The sequence below is a fragment of the Chlamydotis macqueenii genome, chromosome 3 (genome assembly GCF_036417535.1).
Source record: "Chlamydotis macqueenii isolate bChlMac1 chromosome 3, bChlMac1.mat, whole genome shotgun sequence".
NCBI classification, from domain to species: domain Eukaryota; kingdom Metazoa; phylum Chordata; class Aves; order Otidiformes; family Otididae; genus Chlamydotis; species Chlamydotis macqueenii.
This window is the reverse complement of record NC_141558.1, coordinates 76,110,035-76,137,014: the sequence shown is the minus strand read 5'-3', so window position 1 is coordinate 76,137,014 and position 26,980 is coordinate 76,110,035. Positions and strand designations below refer to the sequence as shown.

Below are 26,980 nucleotides of genomic sequence, written 5' to 3'. Positions count from 1 at the left end.
GATCTCCAAGCTAAATCCAGATTTAAGAATGGGTCTTGTCACTAAAGACAGCAGCTACTGCTATGTAGCTGGAAAATATTAAGTTTTTTGAGATTTTGCATCTTTCAAATCAAGAGTATAAACCTGCTCCGTGAAGATTCCCAGGGAAGTTTTCAGTTTTCACAAAACAGTAATTGTGAAGAAAGGCATGCATCTGCTTAATAGGAAGAAACAGTGTTGCAAAAGCTAAGGTAAACTAATATATATTTAGGAGCTTCATCAGGAAGTTTTCCTTTCCTTGTTTGGGTTAAAAAAAAAATCGTGTCCATGGTTGCAATTTCTTTTTTTTTTTTTTTTTATTGGGAATAGAAATATAAAGCAGGTTTAATAGATGTTCTTCTCTTGAATGGTATTTATAGTCAATCTCATTTTGAGTATTTAGCTGAAGTTTTTGAGGGAGGCATCCTGGACTACTTTACGAACCAAATATTTAGAAGAACACATGCATGTATTTCTGGTTTTAGTAAAGTCACATAAAGAAGGAAAAAGGGAGTTGTATGGTAGTGTACCTCACATCAAGTCATCAGCTAGATTTCACATTCTTATCAGTGGTGGGAATAAACTTAATAAACAATTTGGCTTTTAGGCTAATATGAAAAAAAAACCAAACACAAAAGCCTGGATATGAATCCACTAAAAACAATGAATAAAATAGTGGTTTTGTATGCAGTCACCTCTGTTATCTGCTGGTAGAATACACTTGGCATATATACCAAGTTTATATGTGAAAACCTATGTTTACTGAATCTTCTGGAACTCAGCTACAATCCAGCTCCACATAAATACAGCTGTAGAATACAGATACATGCATACACCACTGAGTTCAATGCAACAGTTGCTGAAGGATCCAAGCTCACATCAAAAAAGGCCAGTATGTTGTATCCCTGCATCCAGGAGGGATGCATAACCCTGTGTTTAAGCTAATAAAAATAATTTGTACATCTATTTTGAAAAAGAATTTGGGAACCTAGAATGTAAAACATACCCATAAGTTTCACATGCATACCAGTTCTGTGTATAAAAATCATTAAAATGTACACAGATCTCATACACTGCTTTACTGCTGATGATATCAGTTATATAGATATATAGATTTATATAGACTGAAAGATAAAATTTAAGAAATCGTACAGACTTATTTTTTATTAGAACAATTATGCAAATACTTATGCAAATTAAGTACTATCCTCATGTTTCTGACACAATGTCAATACAGCCTACAGCACTGGAAAAGCAGTTATGTCAGTGCCAGTGTATAGGATTCATTACACCACAATCATACTCACCTACATCCTTTCTTACAATAGTATAACCCTGCGGAAGTCCTCCAACAAAAACTCCCGTGTTTTCTCCAATAATAGTACTGCCACTAGTTGCTAAGGAAGAACCTGAATAAAATAGGTCATTATTCTTGTGTTCGATGCTTTCAACATTTTCAATTCAATAACAGAATATCAACATTTGAGAAAAGAGGCTAATGTAACACAATACCCTGATACTTTCCCATACATATTCTGGAAATATTTACAACTCTATTTTACAAAATAATACTGACACAATCATAGATTCACAAGCACAAAAAGACAAACTCCTCACACTTAGTATTAATTTATCAAGATTTACAGTGGACAAATAACCCAGATGCACAGACAAAATAGCAGTGATTTTGTCAGAAAATAGAGTGATTTTTTTACTGTATGGATGAACACAGGTAGTGGAAAAGTAAGCGAGTGAGCAACATAATGAGTAATACCAAAATAATAAAGCAAAATGGAACTAGACTGATTACCTGTGTACTGCCCATCCACTGTGATGTTTCCCAGTGCTTGAATTCTTGTAGCAATTATTTGGTGCCAACTGTTATCGTTGTACTCTTTTCCACCATCATTATTTGGAGTGACTGCTACTGCAGATCCCTTTTTATTAACAGAAGAATCTGAGTTAGAATTTTATCAAGGTAAGATTTAGAATTATATCTTACTCTTCATACATTGAAAAATAAAGAAAAAAAGTCCTCTGTTCAACTTCTTTCAGAATACTGACGGATGTTTAGGACTGATTTCCCCACTAAATTAACCTTCTCAAATAATAAATGAGGGATCAAGCATCCAGTTCAGTTTCTATTAAAAATAGAAAACCCTGTGTAGTTTCCCTGATAAAGACAAGGATGAGGCACAAATTATTGAGGGTCATGTCACTCTGATTTTTATTTTTTTGTTTATTTTTTTAAATTAAGTATCTATTTAACTACTTCATGGATTGCTGTGGTTGTAAAGTTTCATGGTCACGATTCATTGTGCTATCCACAGAAAGCAACTGCATATCAGGATTGTTGACTGCAGCTCCTACCTACAGGAAGGGACCCCAAAAGAGATATATATTTGTAGGACATTATTAAGATGCATGTTCTGTCCCTGTTAGCCTGGTATCAAAAGGACTTGAATTTTTAGGTGAGAGAGTATAATACATTTCTAAAAGAAAAGGTTATATCAAAGATTCAGGGAGGAAAAAAATATATTTATTGAATATGTTTTTACAGTACAAGGGATGCTTGTAAAAATGTTTTTAAATTTAACTAGAATTTGTACCTGGTTTTACTTTAAAAATACATAATGATATGAGGGGCTGAATTTAGAGACATCCAGGACAAAAAGCAGAACACTCTATTGCTGAGTAAGAGGAATATAACAGATGCAGTTGCCAAACCAAATTTCAAGACTGTAAACAACCTACCAAAATACCACATAAATTCACATAATGACACAATAAAAATAAAATTAATGTATTTCAAGAATTTTCCTGGGATTTATATCCAAATAGTCTTCTAACTTCCCAATAATTTCCCTAATATTGTCTCAAAACTTCATACCGTACATCTGGGAACTCAAAGTTATTCTGTAGAATTCACAAAACAGAATTTTTCTATGTAGCAGGCAACTACTGAATGGAAAAACATTTCTTTGCATAGGCACTACATAATGTTAAAGAATCACGACCTCTGCAGTTACTTTATGGCTTAAGACAGGCTTCAAAAAAAAAAAAAAATTTTTTTTCAAAAAAAATATGTAGAAGAAAAACACAAGAGGCCTTATAATTTGGAAGTTTAGCTTGCTACTTTGCAGTAGCAAACCTGACAACACAGAAATTTTTTTTTCCAGAGCTTCTAGTAATCTTTCTGTTTCAAGGACCTTAGAGTTATGTGTATGAGGAAAACCTGTTGATAAAACCAACTACCTATTGGGATTAATACAAAAAATTCTTGTTAAAATTTAGTATTTTGCCTTCAGTGATGTGCATCTACTAGAAATTGCTTGTCAGCGTATAGATTTATAAACACAGTATACATCTTACAGTACATCTTGAACTGGGGACTGTCACTGTGTATCCTATGAATGAAAATATATATGATGTGTACATATGTACACAATTACAGAAAAAATAATTTTCCATGCATATTTTCAGCACGTTTCCTAGTCCATCAGCCTACTCCATCTCGGTACTGAGGCAGTTTGTACAATAGTCTTCCGTCCCATTATAACAATCCAAAGCTATATATCCTTACATACTAATGTGCACTTTTTCATATACTATTTTTTATTGTCTTCTCTCCTATTTAAACATTTTAATATTTTACAAACACACATTTCATTATCGTAGTTTAATAATTAAAACCAGAACTGGTGTCATGCCCAATTAATGTGCCCTGGTAGCATGCCCATTAGTTTTTCCATTAGTGAATTCAACAATACTAATGGGATTACTAGCATGGGATGCTAATTGGGCGTGACATAAGAAACTGGCTTACTTCTTAGCATACCCTTGCTAATGATGAAATTAATGAGCATTTTATTAAATGCTGTCTCATCAAAGTGTACTTAGTTAGCGTTAAAATTGTTACAAACGATGCTGCATTCTAAAGATCAGGTGCCTGAATAAGTGGTTCTTCATATTATGTTTGGCAACAGTCTAGAGCATTAATAGTTTTATACATCAGAAAACACATGTATTGGTAGTCAATTCAATCTGGGACCACACAACCACATGTGCTAACCTGTGCTTAATTTCAGGGAGGGGAAAAAAAAAAAAAATAAGATGGTGTTCAGGGATCAGCATGCACTGCACTGGAGGCCTCTGTAAGACATTTTATCCAGAACTACCAAATATTCTGTTGTAAAATGGCTTGTTATGCATTTTGGAAATCACACACAGTGAAATAATCTGGATTAGTTTGCTGAGCCATAAGCCAATAAATAGTAATGTTTAGGAGCTCTCAGTAATAACTAAGTATGAATCTCTGTGGCTCCTCACGCTGACTTGGGATTCATAGACAGGCATTCTCCATCTTCCTTTTCTGGGGAGTAACAGCTCACCCTCAGATTGTGCCTCCTACTTCAGACTCTCCACAAACCACAGGCAACGAGAAAAGTATCTGGTGTTCCTCTTTTTTTTTGCTGCAAAGTTTAGTAAATGGATCACCTTTTAAAATGGAAGAGTTGGATTCAATTCCCTCCATATTGTGAGGGAATATTCTATCAGACTGTCCTAATCACTAAGGAAAAAAGTGCTCCAGATAGAGGTCTTAAATTTCCACTGTTAGTGATTTCACTTTGTATAAAATATTCAGTGCTTCCCTGGGAAAAAGATAGATCAAATGATCTGTAGCCACTGAAAGATAACTATAAATATGGCTAGAGTTGATCGTGTAATTCAGAGGTGGATTTAAAAGCGTTATGATGAGAAGAAACTCCACAGATAGCTGAAGGTTTGCAGACAAACTGAGTTTGGAGGAAGGTCTATGGAACAATTTGGCTACACAGACAAGACTGAAAAAGACATCTGTTAGTAAAAAAACCTCATGCTTCCTGGACCATGAGTAGAAACTCGCAAAAAATGACAGTGTAACAATAAGAAAGGGAAAAAGAGCAGCTAGACAACACAAAAGGGAGACAAAAGAGATGGTCAGACAACAGCTAGATGAATGGTAGTGTACCTAAAGTTGAGAGACGTGTGAATGGGCAGGAAGAAAAGGATTTGAAATAAACACTTAGAGAAGGAAGGAGCTAAGCTACTGAAGACTCCCCACTAAGAAGACTCCGCAGGACCATCCCCAGAGCAGATACAACAAAGAGAAAACATGCCGCTGATCATGAGCAAAGATACATACCAGAATCCTGAAAGGGACTAAGGGTAAAAATAATTAACCTGTGACAGGACACAGCTGGAAGGTAGCACAGAATATTACACCACGCTGCTCTAGATAAAAAGCAGCAGACACACAATTGTCATCAAAAAGAATTTTTGCAGTTTTTAAGACAATAACACAGAGGCAGGGCCATAAATGCTTATCATATATGCCACGACCATAATTACAGAAAACAATGCATATAACCTGGTTAAAAAATCATATCATGTCCATAAGAAGTAATTAAAGCATTTGCACGCTAATGCAAATGGTGATGCACAAATGAAGCATTTAGCATTGCTGCTAAAGAACACGATATTTGATGTTATAGGATAGGAACAGCAAATAATGGCAAAAAGGAAAAAAAAAAAACAAACTACGTAGAAAATATAGAAACAAAGGTAGATATAGTAAGGTAGCACAGTATACTAAGGATACAGAAAACTGAACATTTTTTATAACTGAATTTTCATAGGAAGAAGTTTTAGAAAATGTTATTAAAATAATTACATTGATGTAGGCCACAGTATCCTACTTCTGAATCCAAGAAGGCACAAGACATTAATAATTCATTATTAACGAGAAATTAGAAAACAGTAGTTATTCCTGCACTGTTCCTGAATGCTTTGAGTGCAAGATCTTTATTTTTTTCCCCAACAGTCACTGAACCAGCAATATAGCCTATTTTAGACTTTGTAAGAGGAGGGAACAATATGGAAGTGATGGTCAAAAATCAGCATGGGACAGAGTTAAATTTGTTAAAATTCAAGATAGTAATTATTGTAAATATAGCTGAACTGAGAAGCTCTCGGGACTGAGTATGGACAAGATCTGCATTTTTTACAGTTAAAAATGGGGAAAAAAGGAATAAAAAGAAGAAAAATAAAAGAAAAGCCCCAAACAAGTCACTGTCCCTCCTGTCCTCCTTCTTCCCCATCCTCCAAATACCATGAATCCAAACAAATACATCATCTTCTAGAGAATGAGTCCATGGCATAAAGCTATTTCAAAAGGTGCTAATCAGCAAAGAGGGCTAGGAATACTATTTGAAGCACTGTAAGACTAATTGAAAGATATCCACTCCCATTAAAATAAACAACCGAAAAAAAAAAAAAAAGAAATCAAACTGACATCTTGAAAGATCTTGCAAAGGAAATAAAAATTCCTTTTCAGGTAAGTGAAGGTCTAAGTTTAAAAGAGATAAAACGGAACTAGTACCTATGAAAATGTGGATAAGGGCAACATTAACAATATTAAGCATGGTCCTAAAAATTGAAGTACATACTGATTCAGTTTGCAGCAAGGAAAAGAAGATAAAGTCTGTGTGTAAATGCAGTGAAAATAACAGACTTTTGTATCTTGGGGACAGACACAGATTTAATGGTTTCTAGCATGGTGATTACATACACATTAGCTTCTGTGTAGCACCATGCCTCCTCTACAGATTCTCCAGAGCTCAGGAGGTGCTTCACTGCCGCACAACACTTCTTCATGCTCATGGAGCATGGACCATGGCAGAGCTCAGGAGGCAGATGTTAACGGTTGATCATCAGATCTCTAAATCCCCACCATTTCATACCATTAAGCATTTCTACTCAGCTCCCCAAAGCAGTAGACACACTGTCAATCACATAGCTAGACACTGAGGTGTGACGGAAGATAGGGCTGATACAGTGACCAGGCCTTCCAGTAACATGAAGGCAGTGGTAACCTTATTAAAAGGATGTGCGTATATGGATACATATGATACCACATTCTGCCGATATCATTAGACAATCTAACAATTGCCTACAATTTCTTGTATAGTTATGAAATATAAGTGAGTCTGTAATGTTTTTTTCTTGCGTGAGGAGATCCAACTCTGGGATGCAGAGAAAACAGAAAATACCCAAACAGAAATGCAAGGAATGTGGCCTTGTTTTTCAATCTTGTGGAATTTATTTGATAATATTTCCCATCATTATTTTTGTCTTTGCTGTGGTCATTATTATAAGTGAGAGACTACTTTCATCTCGTGAATGGCACCACGGTGATTTCAGCAGGAAAAGACAGTCTCAAGATTGGAAGCTCAAAAGTAATTTAGAAATAAATTGGTAAAATAAAAAAAATAGATAACCTTTATTTGCTAATTCAAAAACTAGTTCTGCTTACCTTTGAAATTTTGGTACTATAAGCTGTAGTGTTTGGTGGTATTGACAAAAAATCCCAACTCATAAAAAGGCAAAAATAAAGTTGGGAATTGTGGCAAACAACAAAAAAATGAGCAAATCTTTAGTATTTCAGTGTTTCTCTTCTCAAAATGTCCAGTTCAAGTTAACTTGTATCAATTAAATAATAATTTTAAAAAGGATAAGTATGTAAAGAAGTACTGAAATAAAAAATATAAGCTATTTTTATAGGATTGTCTTTTGTTGTACCTGTGGATCAAAAAGAAAGTAAGGACGCCCACTCCTCAGTTGAAGTGCAATGTATTCCTCTTGATTCCCAGGTGATGCAGAGAAAAAAATCAAACCATCAGGTTCCTGGGTTCTAAATTTCACTTTAATACCTGGTTAGAAAAAGCAAGCAGATGGTTAATGCCAAAACTGGTTCTTATGCATTCTAACAGTGTAATTACAAACAAACAAACAAAAGTTTTAAAAACAGAAGTAAAATAGCAAAGCAAAATCACAGAAGTTTTGTTCACCCAAAACCCCTGCAAGTCATTGCAGGAAAAATTTTACTAATCCAGACTGAATCAGACTTTGAGAGAAATATCTGACTTTAGAGCCCTCACTCATCTGTAAAAAAAAAAAAAAAAAAAAAAAGAAGAAAAAGAAAAGAGAGAGATGCAATCGTGACTCACACTGTTCAGTAACTTTTTATTAAAAAATGTAATTCAAATATTAGCATACTATTCTAACAGCTGATGTTTTACACATAGATTTTCAGTTGTCCCTTAACATTTGTATTCATAAAGTAGAAATGAGGTTCCAGCATGGAAGGATTGCTATGAAGAATAGTGGGAGTTCAGTTCCAAAAGATAAATGTATATATACATACACATACAAGTATTTATACATATATTTCTAGATATTATTTTACAAATACATGTAACTAAGTGCACAAAGAACACTGGAAAAAGAACAAGTTTTAACAAAAATTGGACATACCCCAGGAATAATTGATGAACTATGCTTAATTAACAACTTTTAAGATCGTTATCAGTAGTCCTCCATTTGGCTTCTGATAAAACATTGTCTCAGCACATGAAATGTCATTGAAATAACACACAAGAAAAAGCACGGGTTTTTTAATTACTTTTTAGCACAAATAAAATACCAAAACAACAAGACTACACAGCCTGTAAATATTGGAATATTGTTGTCCATGGTATAAACTTACTCAATAACTATCTAAGGATACATTAATGAAAGAATTCATAAATTATGTATCCAGTTTTGAGAAGTATAATTGCAAATAAGCAAGTTTTGGATAATCACCAATTTTTTATGACTATAATGCCTTCCTCTTAAGCTATCTCCTGGAACATCATCTTACAGAAATAAATAAGAAAATTACCAAACCATATGCTCAGTTTGGCCCTATATTTCCACCCACAAATCCAGATATCGCAGGTTAAGTCTATGGTGGAGCCATGCCTTTGCTGTACTTTTTTTTTTTTTTTTTTTTTTGCAAAGGGAAATGAAGGGGCAGCAACAGCATCATCTATCTGTACTATACAGTTCCATGACATTTCTGCATAAAATAGTTTTTACAGAACAGGATAATTTTGCCATTGTGAAAAAGTCTTTTCATATGTTTTCACCATCTTATATCAGGCAGAAAATAGTAAGTTACAAACATTTTTCCTGTAGACAGCTTCCATATTTTTAAAAAGTAAAGAATTAAAATTCTGATGCACATTCATAGTAGATCACGTTTGTTAATTACCTATACCCATAAGAAACATCCTTTGATCCCATTTCCTAATCACTTAAATGTTTTCATGTAAATCACATGATGCATTCACAGATGTAAAACACATTCTTTGGGCAATGAAAATCAGCCATTCTATTAAAATACCTGTAAAAAGCAGTTGTACACAAGTAACATTCAGCAAGTAGAAGTCTCAAAAGATAGTGTCTATATAATTAAGGAAAAACATAGCTTTGCCTGGCTCAGAAATAACCACTATTGCTGTACTTTGAGGTTCCAGGTAATACTGCTGGAGAGGGTGAGACTGATGGTCTCTAATCCCAGCACTGGAGAACACAGTTAATTTAACAAGCTGCCAGTATTTTTATCAAGCTGCCAAAAGACATTTCTGAAGATCAGAGGATCTCTCCTAACCCCTAATTCAGAAAGACAAACACACACAAAATAATCAAGTTTCTGCAAAAACAATTATTTTATACCGTTGTGTTAGAAAAATATAAATTAAATGGTTCATAACTGTAATCTTGCAGTAATTCTAAAAGTTTTCAAATATTATGCAGGAGCTTTCTTTGGATATAGAAGAGGCTTACAAACCTTAATTCCTGCCTGTAGAGTGAGCTGCCATAGCTTCATATAAAGCATTGATGAGTCAGAAACCATTGTTTTCAGTCATAGCGCATACAGCAAATTCTTTTAAATTCATTTGTCACCTACTACGTCATTCAGAAAAGGACTCTGTCCCTTTAAGTTCAGGTATCTCTGGAGTTTCTTATGAGATAATGGAATTTGTATAAGCCAGCTCTAAATAAGTACTTTCATACCTCAGTATTAATATTTTCTTGTATTTCTAAAAGTGAGTGCAATAGAGAAACCAAATATTAAGCAAACTTCTGCCCCATAGATAATATTTTCACTGGAATATAAAAACTTTTGAAATTAGTATTTTTAATAGGAATATACTAATTTAAAGAAAAAAAATCTGAAAAGATTTCTCAAGTCGAGGTTGGACCTTATGGTCAAAACAAAACATAGCCAGAAATCCCATACAGCTAGGTGTATGTCATTTTTCTGCCTTATTGACACTGAGCACTGAAAACAGATATCACTTAACCTGTACACAGAAAACTTTATTTTGAATATCTGACAAGTTTCAAAGAACTTGAAAATCAGATTGGATCACCAGAAAAAAATTCTCTTTTTTAGGGGGGATTTGGGGGGGGGGGGGGGGAGATTTTGCAAGAAAGTTTTGCAAAGACTTATGTCTACTATTTCAGTATGCTTGTCTAAAACCATAACCTTAATGTTATATTTAACAGATAAACAGAAACACAAATAAAATTGTGATATTACAGTTACTTCTGTAATTTGTCATAAACAGAAACTGCATCTCAGCCACACTATTGAGGCTCCTAAGTCTTGGATAGAAAACATGACCATATGCAGGGCATGGTAGGAATGTACTTTTAATCAACTGAACCCTGAACTGCAACTCAAGAATTCACATAACAGACTTGCTTATGTGACAAAAATGATTGGTCCACAAGGAGCTGTTATCATTTCTGGGATAAAAAAACTCCAGGAAATTCCACTACAAATTAAACATTAATGTGTGTCATTCAAATAAAATCTTTAATTCTATTTCAAATTACAGCTGCAATTGGAGAAGCTGTCAGAATTCCTTTAATTATAAATAAATTTATTCAATTTCTGTAATTGAATTTCTTTAATTATAATGGCATTGTACAAAACAGAATACAAGCGTGGCATATAGTGAGCATAAAAGACAAAAAAGAACACAAAGTAATAAAAGGACAAGTAGAATAAATTACTAATATTATTATTAATGTTTTAAAGTATCCCAAAGTGTCTTAGGGCAGACTTCACCCTTCTATAAAGACCTACAGAGTTTCAACTTATGGAGTAGTGGATTGTGATTAGATTTTTATCCTAGTTTCATAGATGGCACATCCAGGTTCATAGAGGAATGAAGATGTGAGTGACCAATGCGGGCATTTTAAAGGCATTAAACTGAGCAGCAATATCAGTCTGCTACCCTGTGAGCACACACCATTTTGAGAGTTACTTCTAGTAACAGGCTGATATTAAAAGGAAAAAGATTAATATTGCAGTAATGTCAGAAGAATCAGAACCCAGCTTTTTGTCTAACACAGAAAATGCATATGAAAATGTATATACCCCCTCTTTGTCTCTCTCATATAAAGTTTGTAAGTCTGAGAACTTCAGCAATATTTCAGATTCAGACTCAGATTCACATCTGGATCCAGATTCTTCTGCCACAATTCAACATAGCTTGCATCTGCACAACAGTATTTAAGAGGCAAGAATGTGCTCTTTAGAGGCTGACTGCAATTTTCCTTAAAGTAATGTACAGAGCATCCAGGATTATTTTGAGTTTAGAAGAGCCAGTTGGTAGTCACAGGGAAAAAAAAAATGAATTAATTAGAGTAGCTCCTAGATTAACATAACATATACTAACAATTTATAATTATTACAGATATAAGATTAAGTTCTGACTAATGTTAAATATTTTTCCTTGTTAAATAAAAAGTTAAAAATAGGGGCTTTTTAATGAAGAAACTTTATTCACCCAAACTAAAGAGGTTTTACTTCCTGTGAAACACCTTTCCAATTTAACTGAACTGAATGTAGTTTAAAAAAAAAAAGTCAGCATTTGAAAATACAACAGCATTCAAAGCATTTAAAAAATGTCTTTTGACAATTTTGATAGAGAAGCGTTATGAGGAGAATGTAGACACCTTTTACAATAACACCTGAGAGATTTCAGCAAAGTGACCTACTTAAGACTAATCTCTTTGTCCCATGCATTCAGCTAAGGCCACAAAGATGATAAGAGGGCTGGAGCACCTTTCCTATGAGGACAGGCTGAGAGAGTTGGGGTTGTTCAGCCTGGAGAAGAGGAGGGTCCAGGGAGACCTCATAGCGGTCTTCCAGTACCTAAAGGGGGCTTATAGGAAAGATGGGGAGAGGCTGTTCAGTAGGGCCTGTTGTGATAGGACAAGGGATAATGGTTTTAAAATAGAAGGGAGTAGATTTAGACTAGACATAAGGAAAAAATTTTTTACACTGAGGGTGGTAGAACACTGGCACAAGTTGCCCAGAGAGGTGGTGGATGCCCCATCCCTGGAAACATTCCAGGCCAGGTTGGATGGGGCTCTGAGCAACCTGATCTGGTTGAAGATGTTCCTGCTCCTTGCAGGGTGGTTGGACTAGATGACCTTTAAAGATCCCTTCCAACATAAACTACCCTCTGATTGTAGGTTCAGAGTCCAGCTCAAAATATTCAACAAAGATAAGTTATTAGACTCATGAAATACATACAAGTTGCTACAAGTCTCATAAGTCCCATGTCCCTTCACCAAAACCTACTTATAACCACATAACGAGTCTGTTCAGAAGTGACGAGAACAGCCATATCAATGTATTTCCAACCTGGATGTGGTCAGCAAGAATACTGTTGGTTTAATTTTCATAAATACATTAAAAAACTCGCCCATATGCATAAGATTTAAAAGTAATAATACTTAGACACCCTAGCACATTATGAACATTTTCTTTGTGGACTTAGGAAATCACAAAAGGAAAACAATGTATATTACGGTTGGAAGAAATTAAAAAACCAAACCTGCCTAATATCTGGAAAATCACAAAGAATTATCAAAAGTGTATTTTGCATAATCCATGAAGCACATCCATTCTCAGCGCAATTTCTCCCACGACTGTACAATTGTACAAACATCATTGGTATTTCCATTCCATTTATAACTTTATATGAAATTGTGTAAATAAATATGTAATTGTACATTCCAATCAAATCAACATAAAATTGTTGGCAAAGAAACTGATCCCTTTATGTTTACCAAAGCCCAAATAAGGTCCATAAGGCCAACTAAAATTAATACAAAATGTATATAAAATTTTGACTACAGCATTAGGCTCTCAGCAGTCCCTGCAGGATGACAAATGTTAAGCATTTACTTAACATTAAGACTGTGTACAAATGCTTTTGCCTAATCAAAGTACATTTTCCCACAGAAATAATAAAACAAAATTTGTTTTTAACTGGGAAGGGGATAGATGGGGAGTGAAATTTTCAGTTACTATACACTTGCATTTAATTAATATTTAGTCGCTATTCTCTCTGTAAGAGTGATCCTACATGCTACATGCCATTACAATAGCTAAAACACATTTTAAAATTATTTTTAATAAGAAAATATGTCTTTCAGAAAAAAATAAGAAGAGAGACTTCACAGAAATTGATGAGTATTTAAAGTAGTTCTACATAATGGACTATGGAATTAGGGGAAAAGAAGAAGATTAGTGAACACTTTCCTGGACATACTCAAGAAGTTCTTCACACCATGTGATGGCCTATCACTTTCTGGATTTTGTTGAGAGAAGAAGCTGGAAAGTATTCTTCCCAAATCTGCCCAGTACCTTTTGTTGTCTTTCATCACAAACATTAAACTGAGTTACTAATTCCATCAATCAAGTAATGTTGTCCATTTTTAAGTTGCTTTGTTTTTTTAGTATAAATTTATTACATATATACTTAAAAGTCATATACATATATATATATGCACATATATATGTGCATAGAAACATAAAGAAAGTTTTTCACAATTTTTTTTCCAAGCTGTAACTCGAGTGTCCAATTGCAGGTCAGCAGCCCCTTTTGTGACAATAGTAAAACCAAGAGAAGCAGAAAATCCATTCCTTTTAAAATTATTAGTCTGTACAAATCCCCCATATTTTGAAAAAGTCTAGTTGATTCAGAATTACACAATTTGAAGATTTTTTTTTTAATATACTCCTAATACTTCAAACTCTCAAAAAGCTAAGTCCAACTAAAGTTTGAACAAGCATAAATACATACTATGACGAATGAAAGGGAGAAATATGTAACACATCTTGTGGAAATCAACTATCAGGCAAAACCCCAAATCCTCTTGATGAGAATAGAGTATCTCTTTTATGCTAAAATGACTAATTTGATACCTGTTTTTTTCTTATTTTGCTTGCTACCCCATTATACCCACAACTGGTAAAACAAACAGGACATTTTAGCTTTAATCTTCTTACTACATAACCCAAATAACTTCAGTCATGTTTGCATTAATGCTGCATTAATCATGTTGTTGCGTATTAATGAGTTTTCAGGCTATGCTAATTACTGTCATAGATTCTGCAGCAGCCCATTAAATATACAAATTACAGAATTAAAGAGCCAGAGCTCTTCATGATTAATCTTTAAATGGAGAAAAACTAATGATGTCTGTACAAAGTTTCTCTCCACTTTTGGCTGACTGAGCCCAATGAACAATCAATTAGAGTATTTGAAGAATAAGAATATTGCACATACCAAAAGATTTGTAATGCTGTTATTCTATGCAGAAGACATACATTTATAAGGTTCTACCAAATGGACGTTTGTAACATATTCCAGTCTTTAAGGTCTCCCCAAGTGTTGCACAGGGGTAAAAGCTATAAGATATCCTAATTCATTATTGCATACTCATAGGAAACTGCTGGTTCCATATGAATACAGTAAATCAATCTTCTCCTTTAAGCAAGGACACAAGTCCTGCTACTCCCTAGTAAGAAAGATTTACAGCAAACCTTGGTGAAAAGAAAGCTAAGATAAGTTTAAAGTCATTTGATAAGATTTGATGTATTAGTAGCACTTTATCCCCTCACTTACAGAGTGATGCTTTTTCAGGAATAGTGTAATACCTAACGGTTAAATCAAGAGATTCAAAATTAGGAGACCTTGAGTCTCTACTCAGCAAACAACTGAAGTATGTCACCCAAGAGCCATCATTTAAACCCCTTGCCTCCCTATTCCTTCCTGAAGAATTGTGGCCAATATCATTTGTGTAAGGTTCTATAATGTTTGAAAAATTCATTATTGTTTCATTCTTCATAGTCTTAAATACATATATAATCAGCAAAATGTCCACATGTATTCAGAAAAATTACCTAGCCACCAGGTATTTACTGTCATTTGAGAAACACTAATATATCCAAAAAATGTATTAGTCTAACCTTTTCCAAATACTGCATATTATGCAGAACATCACAAGGATTTCCCTAAACAGCAGATTCTCAGTCCATATTACTATTACTTTGCACCTCAATAGCTGCTGTTTACAATTAACCGGGCCATTCCAGCCCTGTCCAATCAACTGTTTATACCATAGAAAAACTAAATAAACCATACTTTACACATTAAAGATTTTCTATATATACAAGGTAGGGGGGTTTTGGGGAAAAAAAAAAAAAAAAAAAAAAAAAAAAAACACAACTGTTCAGAGTAAGATTGTTCATGACATGAGAATACTCTCATATGAAGATACAGTGAAAAAGACTAGATCACTGTACTTAGCACACAAGAAATAAGACGTCTCGTCTTTTTGCTTGTCATAAATACAAGCATATGAGATTGTCTAGGAAAGGCAGATAAGGAGCAGAGAAACTTTCCAACACACACTCAACACACAAGACAACATTCAAAGAAAGTAAAAGGGAAGAAGTTCAAAGCAAAGATGTACCTTATCACAGGCACTTTACAACTCCCAGTGAAAAGAAAAACATCATTATGAAAATCCGCAAAATATTGACACAAGAAGTATCTAAGAGTTTAGCAGGACCCAAAAGGAACTGGATAGTCTATCTAGATTTGTCTAAACAAATAAATGAAGACCTCAGAAAAACATATATGAGAGATCAGGGTGAAACCTGATACGGAGATGGAGATGCAGATGATATCATTATCTGTTAGCATTCCTCGGCCATTAGAATCAACATCTAGTTGTTCAGAGTTTTTCAGCAATACAATCAGTAAAGAAACTAGTGTCCTGACTCTAATTAATTTATCAAGCAATTCTAGGAACAAAGTTCTTAACTGTCTTCTGCCTGTTGGACAGTATACAACAAGTGTACATCCAACCAGCATTATTTTTTTTCAGAGCATAGCTATCAGAATAGAAATAATAACTGGAATCATGAAATTCTAGGAGTCAAGTCCATCTTGCGGTAAGGATCAGCTGCAAGTATGGTTTTCTGTTGCTCTTAATATTGAAGTGAAATATGAACGAAGAGGAAATATCAGTCCAATATTCAGCTAATGCTTTCTTTGCTGTTGTTCTTCAATTTAAGCAAAATTTGAGACAATTTTACTCAAATGTGGCGTCTCTCAAATAATACTTTAATTTTTTTTTTTTTTAATTTGCCTTTATGTAGGCTGGAAAGAATTTCAACAGGCTCTGATTTTGTTAGAAAAGGAAGAAAATAGTTTGTAGGAGTAAGAATCCCTTCTGAGCAAATCATGAATTCAAACTATATTTAAAGTATGGAAATAGAGGCAAGCACTCAACTTCATTTCTGGATAAATTCTTTAGAGAAAGAACTGCATTCTATTACCCATATGTGTATTAGCGCATAAAGAAGGTCATCTTATGCAACAAGGGTAAGGTGGGAGAGGCTTTTAGGTGTTAATGCAATGCAAATCATAATTACTAGAAATATGATGACAAGAAGAATCACTTCAAAGATTTACAACAGTGCAATCTATAAAAGGTCAACATCACAGAGAAATCAGAAATGAGCTGGAGGTTAGCAGTTGTAAATAGCACTTAAATTATAAGCCTTTAGTTAGCATTGCCAGCAGTAGTACAAATGTAACACAGCACAGAGAGTAATTTAACTGATCAAGGGAAAAGAGTATGACTAGAACTGAGTAAAATGCAAATACATCAAAATTAAAGTCAGTGTAATGATCTGAAACACAGCAAATTTAGACAACAGTGCACTAGCCAAGGCAGAATATCATCGTGCAGCATCTCAGAAGCTAGAAGCACAATAAGGTGGAAATCCTGCAGCAAGTGAAGAAGCTTATTGATTATACAATGTACCTATGGAACAGAAGAATAACTAAAATAAGCTAATGAGTGTCTTGAGGAATACACAGGACAAAAATGGAAATGTAAAAAGGAGGAAAAAAAACCCTTTTAGACAGAAATACAACACCACAGAACAAACACTCAGCAAAAAGCATAGTTTCAAGTTACAAACTTAGCAACAAATGCTACTCATGGTAGAAAAAGCTAACAACATATCCAAGTTAATGCAGAGTTTTAAGGTAGATCAACAAACCGCAACAAATCTGCCCAATTAAGAACTGAAAGCAATATATAATGTTTTCATCTAGTAATACTTGTGACAGGATTTCCCCTATTATTGACATAATCATCTTTTCTAGAGGAAGCCTAAAATTGATTTTATTTGCAGGAACTAAATTCACAAAAAAAAAAATTCAATAGAACAATCAGGTGCAAGTTTTATGCATAGATAGCAAACTCATTACAGGAGAGTGCTAGATACAGCATGACATACCTGCTGACAAAAATTATTTCCTCAATCTCCATCAATTAGGTGACTGTAAAGCTTCACTCATTACCTTCTAAGGTATTTGCCACCTAATGGAACTGTGCCTTGAAAGTGCAGCATATCCTGCTTTCAAAGAGTTAATAATGTTCCGTTACACTTTGTTCTGTTATTCATGTGCCTCTGTACCTAGGAACTGCATGCTCTGTAAATTAAGTGCTTTATGGAGTTTGGCCTGAAATGTTCACTGAAAATATATCCAAACGCTTTGTAGTACTTGCACAGAATATTTTACTTCCAATACGATCCACGGGTACCAAAACACTGTCTTCAATGCCTCAAGTTCAGTTTCTGTGAAAGCATCACCCTTACAGATCAGGACACAATGGAAACAGAAAAGTTCAGTCCAACCTCTCTTGCAATGGACATGTGGGGTTTGCTGTAATCCTGAAAGATGGTCTTGACCCTGCTATCTTTAAATGACCATGTGATTAAAGGCAAGAAAGTCAACAGGATAAAGCTAATGTGCTGGCTCTGTCTCTGTAAAAGTAAATTACTATGTACAATCTACAATATGCAGAAAACAGAGGCAAGTGCTGCATGGGAAGCTAAGAAATCTAGCAATTTTCTCTTAGAAATTACTTCTCTTGGAATTAGCATATTTATGACCCCTGCTTACTCTCACTAATGTTTCCAAATGCACAGAAGGAAGAATTTATCATGCATACTGCAGTCACAGTTCCTGAACTGCTTTTGAAAACTGAACTGGGGAGGGAGGGGGGAACCACCTGTAGCAGCTGTTCAGCATCAGCTGCTGTTACCATTTCCTTTTCCTTTCATGTTATGTCATCATAAGTATATGGCCCAATAATCAAACCGGGGATTTCATGTTATGTATCATATATTAAGGCCATATTCACCAAATTCACCAACTTTCTCTGCTCTTCCCAGCTTCTGTAAAGAATGTGCCACAGAAAACATGACCCAGTGCAGTAAGCCAGCTGTGGAGGTTTCATCAGCAATTTGTAGTCTGGCTTACTCCCAAGAATCAAACCCCTGCACTCACTGTAAGTGTTAAGCACATACAGAAGCACAAAACAAAACTAGCACGGTAATGAATTAGCATTTGTCTATCAGCTGAATAATCACATATTAAGAAATACTTTCAGAGTGATAAACACAACTCAAACCCTCTTCCTCCTCTGTTTTTTAGGAAAGCAATACAGGGGTATGTGGTGGACACGGAAAAACTCCTGTATTAAATCTAGTAACACAGCTAGTGTGACAAATGCATGTCTTGGGGAACAGACATACCCAGCTAGTATGCAAAGTCTCGTGTCCAGTCACCTACCTGGGCAATCGGGCTGGTACAGAATAATGCTGACAGCAGAGCAGCACAAAAGTAAATTCTTCCTACTACCTCAGTGAGCTACCTGCTCCTCTGCTGAGGATTTGAGCTGAGGTTTTTCACTGTGTGTCAGGATGCAAATGAAAAAGTAATAATCCAGCTGGTACATAAAGCAGCACCAGCAGTGATATTTGTTGGTATTTCAGTGCTTTTTCATGCCTGGTAAGGTGTTCATGAGTTTCTAACGACTCTAATCAACACATGGAGGAAACTAAGTATATCTCTAAATTCTGAACTACATCCTTTAGCGCCATCAGTAGAAAAGGTGATCCAGAAACAAGCATGAATAAAGACATTTCAATGGTATACACAGCCATGGAACTCAGCCCGTAAGGGCTTAAATAAAGGGCACAATTTACACAAAGATTCAACTTGAGACAAATGAGAAAGTGAGGAATACAGAAAACTAATGGCAAGAAATTAATTGATATAGCATATAACATTTACTAAATACTATCCTAATTCTGTTTGCTTAATGTAAGTTAAATTGCTAACACTAAAAAAGGAATAAATTAAATTGCCAAGGCACAAGGATTACGAAAAAAAACTTCAATAAAATTTCCCTTCGCTGACTTCTGTGTATGTGTAGTTGATCCTATCTTACACTTGGACTGTAAACTCTTCAGAGCAGACCCTGGCAACTTTCTGTTCCTTATACAAAAGAGACATGTAAAGATTTAACATTCAACCAATTTTATTAATCCAAATAAAAAGAGATAAGGCCAATGCTGAAAATATTTTCCTAAATTTCTTTCACATAGCATGATGTCATTTAACCTCCATATAATTTTATATTTTCAGGCAGTTATTGATTGATTCTATGTCATGTTTTTGGAATTTTAATACCTTAAAGGATTCTTGAATTAAAAACCATTTTGCTGCAGCCTGTCTTGCAGTTGATTTCTACATTATTGCTTAAAACATGAGTGATTACAGAATACATGACTGACTAATTCTGAATGATGGTAATAAGGAAGTTTCTCCTCTTCTGCTAATTTCACCAATATTTTTTTCTTTCTTCTCCCTCTTGCTTTCTCTCAAAGTACAAAGATTTCTGCAACACAGAAAACCATGATTGATTACAATATTGTAGTAGATTAAACCAAAAGGCGGGTGATTTGCCATACAATATTAACTCAGTACGATATTCTATGTTCTTTTGTTTCCCATGTGACCATTTTTGTATCTTTACCACTTGTAATCTCTCATAGAAAGACTCATATTAAAAAAAAAAAAACCACAACCAATCCTTGCCCGTAACAATGGCTCCAAGTCACCTATTTTTCTGTCTCCTGTGTTGCCCAAGTATTCAAATGACAGCCAGCTTTTTTAACTCCCACTGATTATTTTCAAGTTTTGTTTGTGATGCTAGGGCAGTGTAAGGGAAAGAGGAAAAAATTATTCACCTCATCCCAAACAATGCAGAAACCTGATTTATAGATGAACTTTAAAACACTAAATAAAAAAAAAGTCTCTACAAAAAAAACTCAATCTAAACTGTGTTTTGCTACTAAAAGGGTGAACTATGTAACTGTAGCAGCAAGGCACGTCTAGTGTAAAATGGCATAGCTTTAGAGGAAAGCTGGCCAAGGGCTCTGGAAGAGCATGGGACTCAGCTGTGTTGGTGCAGGGATGCTGCTGCTGCTGCATCAAGCAGCTTATGGCACGGCTTTCAGACACAGGCACTGCCAGTTAATCCAGATCCTAAACTGCTGTAGAAAGGAAGTATCGGACTATCAAAGCTGACTCCAGAGTACCCTGAAACATTATACCCAGCTCAGCCCTGTCCCATAGTAAGAGCTCTGGGGAGGGAGGGACCGCTTGTGCACTAATAACATTTCCTCCCATAACATGCGGTAGGTATGCTGAGGCTCTGAGGTATAGGAAGATTTCAGTTGGTGGCTTGTAAAGCCAGGAGAATTGGGCATTTCTGTCTTAAAGCAACCTTGAGCACTGGCCATTTCTCAGGCTGGCTGCAGTTGGCCGTCACTTTGCAATTCTGCAGGAGTACTGTGTTGCCCTGATTTCCACCTCTGACATTTCCATGGCCCTCTCCTGCCTATGTGAAAGGCAGGTGGTCTGGCATAAAACCAATTATGCAGTCTTTGCTTCACCCAGGATTCCCATTCAGCTTGTTTTTCCCCTTTAGCACTTGCAGCTCAGCAGCATAACCAAGTTTACACAGGAATATCCTATTTTTTTGAAAATCAGTTACGCTAACCTGACAATCTAACATGGGTTTGGAATAAGTAGCTCAAATTGGCATATTTCAATCACTGAATTGGACCAATTTAGGAGAGATTATAAAACAGATGGAAGAAAGACTAAAAAATCCTAAAGGAGAAAAATAAATAGGAGAAACACCTAAATCTGAAAGCTAGAGTGCAGAGACAGTGTGTTTATAATACATTTCATCTTTTAAAAATACTGAACAAAACCTCCAAAATATAATAATTAAATGTGAAAAATGTTTGGAAAGAAACTCACCCAAACAGTGCCAAAACTTCCATGGAAGGGAAGACTCTCATCTTGAGATAAAACTCTCTTCATTCTACAATGCAGTAAGTCATCCCAATGGCAGACATAATCAAAAACACTTATTCCCCACCCCTTCCTGGAATCTTCTCAACAAGGTTTTGCCTTGTTCCACAATTCACTTAAGAATTTGTTTCTGACTCAAAGGGTATTACCTGGGATAGTTGTACCTGGCAGTCTAGCCTTTTTTTTTGTTCATCCAATTATGAAGGCTGATGGGAACAAAGACTGTAATTTGTGTAAATAGATTCCCCCTTCTCCCTCTCTGTCTCTGCAGCAAGTCACTGAATGACTTGAAAATGCAGAAAATAAAATCCTCCAAGGGCTAAAACTTCACTACACCAAAATTCCCACTATTTACTGCAGAAGACAGAAAACACATTCTGTTAGTGGTGGTACCTCTGATGGTTAAGTTTCATTTTCAGTAAATCAAGAAACTTTTAAAGTAAACCAGAATAAAAAAGCACTATTAATTATCAAGTCTGAGAAAATGGTCTATATAAAAATCTGATACTATTCACTATTTAACCAATATTTTTCTTTACTCAGGAGAAAACAGGAGGACACACTCCACTCAAAACATCAATTGTTATAACTTCAACTACCCTAGAATAACAACACTAATCCCAATTTATGTCCACATAAGCATGGTCAGAACAATGAATTTTAAACAGACAGGCGGAGATACACCATATCAAGTCAAATTTGGATTATCTTCTCTTTTTTTTTTCTCCCTGAAGTAGACAGTGTGCTCCTTGCTGAACTCTCCAAGAACATAATTCTATATTGTACTGAGCGGTGACATCAGTATAAGTAAGAATGACTCTCTGAATTAAAAAAATAGAACAGCAATATATTTCTGTAGTTCCCACCCTTGCTTAGTATAGGCAATTATTTTATGCTATAACTACTTACTTGTACAATATTGCATAGACTTTATAGGACTTCAGAGAAAGACACCTTAAAAAATATTCAGGAAGCAGAAGGCATGGCCCCCAAAAGCTTGTTTTTCCCAGAATTAAAACAAAACAAAGTACTCCATAAGAATGAGACCAAAAAAGAAAAATCTCTTCTGCACACAACTATAGTAAGCAAAATATCATTTGCAGAAAGCACTGAGAAAATTTTGAGGTAGAAATGTAGATCGCTAAAGGAAAAGTGGAGCTGCATAGTAGAAATTTTAGAAATCTTGAGTTATTGCGACCAACATATTCTCAAAGAATAGCCTGGTTTTATACTCTAAATCATAATCAGAACCACAGAGAGCACATAATCATCACTTCTTAACAAGACAAAGACAGGACTTTAGCAGCAGCACAGGTAACAAGTTAGTTTAATAAACAAGATAGTGTAAAACTGTAGAGTGCTTTTATAAGTAATGATCAATGTTAAAAATCAATGCTCTTGCAAATTGGAGCCAATGACAAGGGGCTAGCACCAGGGTAAGATGATCTGGTTGATGTATTTTGGATCTGCTGAAATAAATCCATTTACAGGAGCATTTGCAGGATGACTAAGTTAAAAGAGCACTGCAACAGTCAGGTCTGGCTAAGGGAACGCCTCCTCCTACTGTCAATATTTCAAACTGATAAAGAGCTGACCAAGTGCAATCAGTGCTGTGATGAATAAAAGAAAGCTTGGGACCATTAACATTAATGGGACTTGTGCGGCTAAACGCTCATATATTGTACTGAAAATTCACCCAATGGACGAAGAGATTATTTTTTTTTTTTCGCTTATGCTTCCCTTTTTCTCTCCACAATGTATATGATCAGTTTAAAAATTTTCACAACGTAATATAAACATCTAAAATAACTTCATATGATTAATATCCAAGGAGTCTCTGGGGGCGGGGGGAAGGAAAAGAAAACAATTACAGAGCTCCCTCTGGCTACCTGGAAGACTTGAGAAAATAGAAATGCCAGTTTCATAAACACAGATAAAATTGGTGAATCTAGTAACTTGAGGCAGAGTGCCTTAGCCTTGGGGCACAATGACAAAGACTCTAGCACCTGCCATCTACAATGTGTATTAGGGAATAGTTAATAAACCGGCACCCTGTGAGAGCTGGATGAAGTTTTGCAGGAAGACAGAAATTCAGATCAGCAAGTACAGCCCTAAAAGCATATATATCCAGGATATGACCTGGTTCAATAGTTTTAATTTGAAACGTGGCAGTCTGTTTTTCTTATCATCAATATTAAATACCTATCATATATCCAGTGCTGTACCAAAACCAGATGATACAGATTTTGTTTCAACCCTCTCCTGCAAGCTGCAAAATGTCATGTGGTATGGGAAGCCAAGGGAGCATGTTTAGGGTTAGGGTTGTTCAGGTGAATGTGCTGTTTCATATTGGTATATATTTATAGCATATTGGTGAAAGGAAATAATATTTTGCCCATATAGCTATTTAATACAAGAAGTCTTAAGAAAGAATCTGATGCAAGATTTACAGCTGTGGGAAACACCAGCGTGAAGTTATTGCTATAAGGAAAATATTTAAATCTTTTATATTGTCTTTTAGTTTCAGCAAAGTACTCCCAAAGAAGGTGGAATAGCATAGAGATAAGACACTGAACAGGACAAAAAGTTCTCCTGATAGGGAAAGAGACCTCTGTCTGGCAGGTTCCCTGGACAGAGAGGAAAAAAAAAAAAAAAAAATCACCTTAGTAGCAGCACAAAAGACAAGTAAATGTCCTTTATGACTTCAAGGCATAGTTCCAAGGAATTTAACTTTTTTTTTGTTCCAAAGAGGGGAAAAAAAAACCAACACAATTTTACCCAATATGATTACCTGTCCCAGTGTTGAGTCATTTTTATTTTTATTTCTTAGTCATGTTGGCAGACAGGAATTTTATTTAGTATCTGCATTATTTTAAAATTAAATGCTACATTGGAATATGCTCCTACTATAGGCATTTAGAGATAAAAAGATTCACACATACGTGTATCTGCCACTCCACTTTGAACTCCTGCAGTCTTAAAATAGGATCATGGTAAAGCTTAAGGTAAAACTTTCAAGCCTACTGATCAGTCCCAACCTTTACTTAGCATCTCATTCAGCCTTTAACCAACAGACTAAAAAAAAAAAAGTGTGTATGATTGAACAAGGATGAGATTAAGATAATTGTAGTTCTGAGTGCTCACAAAATTAAACCTATATAGCAATATGAAACAAGATAAAATACAGATAGAAAAATTCTGAAATTACAAGCAAAGAATGGGTCATAAATCCAAGATGGAGCAAATATAAAATGAAATAATCAAATGCCTTTTCAATGGACAAAGAAAGAACAAATTATTTCAAAATAACAGTTGAACAAGTCTTACAAGTAATGAAATCACAAAACAGGGACACTGGACATAACATTGCTGTGCCTAATTATCAGTTCTACTGTATCATCAACTTCTTCATGAACACCAAGTTCCAGTCATTTCAGTACAAGCTGGCAGAGACAGCAGCACACAAAAACCTGCTTCTTCCACCTATGACTAGCAAGAAGATTATGCCACTGCTTCTCAGGAATGCACCTGGTCATAAACTCACACCTTCATGACCTTAAGCAAGAACGAGATAAAATATTGTATCTTACACAATAATAAAAAAAAAGTTAGAAAAAAAAAAAGAAAAAATACAGAATGCAATAGCTTTATTTACCCTATCTGCCACAAGCACATCATCCCATTTACTCTGCTCACTACACGGACTCTCCATGGAATCTTAGGTCAAATGTAAGGTCCCAGTATTAATCTCCATGGCCATCCATGGAAGTGGTTCAAGATATCTCAGGAGTGCCCTTCTCATTACGTTGGTGACCTCTCTGAACAACTGCTGTTAAGTTTCAAGGCTCACCAGAGTAAGACTGAACTCCCTTTGCAAGAAGGATAAAGGCTCTGAAACTCATTAGAAGAGCAGATCAAAATGATCACAAATTTCACAGCTTTCTAAACACAGTTTAAATCCACATCTACTGAGGCTTTCCAAAGTTGTACATTAAAACAAAATGGCGGGGGGGGGGGGGGGGGGGGCACGGTGGGAACAAAAACAAAACCACATGTCCAGGGAATATTATGGAAGAAGTAAAAAAGAAGTATATACGTGCAAAGTGAGGTCAAAGAGGAGAACCATTTAGTTGTGAGTATGACTCTCAACCAATTGTACCACTTACAAACTATGATGAAGGTCCGATATTTCAATTGCTATTCTTAACTAATATATGGATATGAATATAGGTTAAAGAAATTGCACAAAATGCATGTGCAAAAAGTGCATGTTGGTTAAAAGAAAAAAAAAACTAATAAAAATTTCAGATCGGTTTCCACCCTCAAATAGAAGAGCAGAAGTTTGCAACTCTAAATTCACAATATAAAACAGACTTTAAAAAACCATCAATGAACTAAAGCTTCCTCCCATATTGGTAGTAAAATAAAAATTAAGAAAAGTCAGGCTTTCCCCACTAAGGAAAACTGATCCCAAAGGACCATCTGCTTGATATAAAAAAAAACACCCAAACAAACCCAAACCAGGTTGCCGACCTAAAACTAAATATAAGTTTAAAATGTCATATATTGTATAAAATAATGTTTCCAAATTCTAATGAAGATTATGAAGTGTAATCTTATGCATTTCCAAATTCCTTTTTTACTATGCTTGCAACATCTTAATAAAATTCTACATTCTGCATATTTTAAAACCATAACAACATAGTAATATCCAATACAATATCCAATATCCATAACAACCATAGTAATATCCAATATAGTTAAGGCCAGCCTAGATAGCAATAGTTGGTGATTACCAGATCAAAGGCCTTACTTAAATCGATAAAGATAGCTCCTGTACATTGATTACCATCCAACACTATAAAAATATAATTGCTTACCTTGAGAGGAGCAGTACAAGGGAAATGAAAAGGTCATAATAGGTCAGTAATTATTTAAATTAAACTTACATCTTCCTTCATCCAATGGACCAGCTCTAGCACACCCAGAAATGGTGGTGATTTACCAGTTTAAAGAGACATATTAACATGTCAGCAAAGGGCTTCGCAGTAATTGGGTCAGCAATTTTAAGAAGTCAAGGTTCCAGGTTGTCAGCTTCTCCATTTATGCTCTCAATGAATCTTAAGGTGTTATAGATCTTAAGTCAGTAAGCATAGATCTAACTACTTTCGATCACATCTCATTTGTGATCGAGATGTAGACTACAGAGATAGACTACAGTTACTTTTCGAGATTTTTCTACAATACAGTATATAATTCTCTAGAATGCCTTTAAATTAAAAAAAAAGTCATGCAATAAGTCATTATCAAGCTCAATGAATCCTCCAGTAATTTATTATATGACATTACTGGCACCATATTAAATAGTCCTTATACCAGAACAACATTAGTTGGCAGGTTTGTGTTTTCATTCTAGTCGTTATGCTAATAGTTGCCTTCTGAATTATCAGTCTCTATACTGCACT

At 35.0% G+C, this 26,980-nt stretch overlaps 1 protein-coding gene across 1 annotated transcript in view; it reads right to left on the bottom strand.

Moving 5' to 3' along the window:
- The window catches only part of USH2A (usherin), a 386,243-nt gene that overhangs the window by 237,105 nt on the left and 122,158 nt on the right, over positions 1-26,980 (bottom strand). The window contains exons 21-23 of the mRNA XM_086744172.1: positions 7,639-7,769; positions 1,829-1,955; positions 1,326-1,427 (exon numbers count right to left, since the gene is read on the bottom strand). Coding sequence (XP_086600298.1) covers positions 1,326-1,427; positions 1,829-1,955; positions 7,639-7,769 — 360 coding nt within the window. The remainder of the gene's footprint in view (positions 1-1,325; positions 1,428-1,828; positions 1,956-7,638; positions 7,770-26,980) is intronic.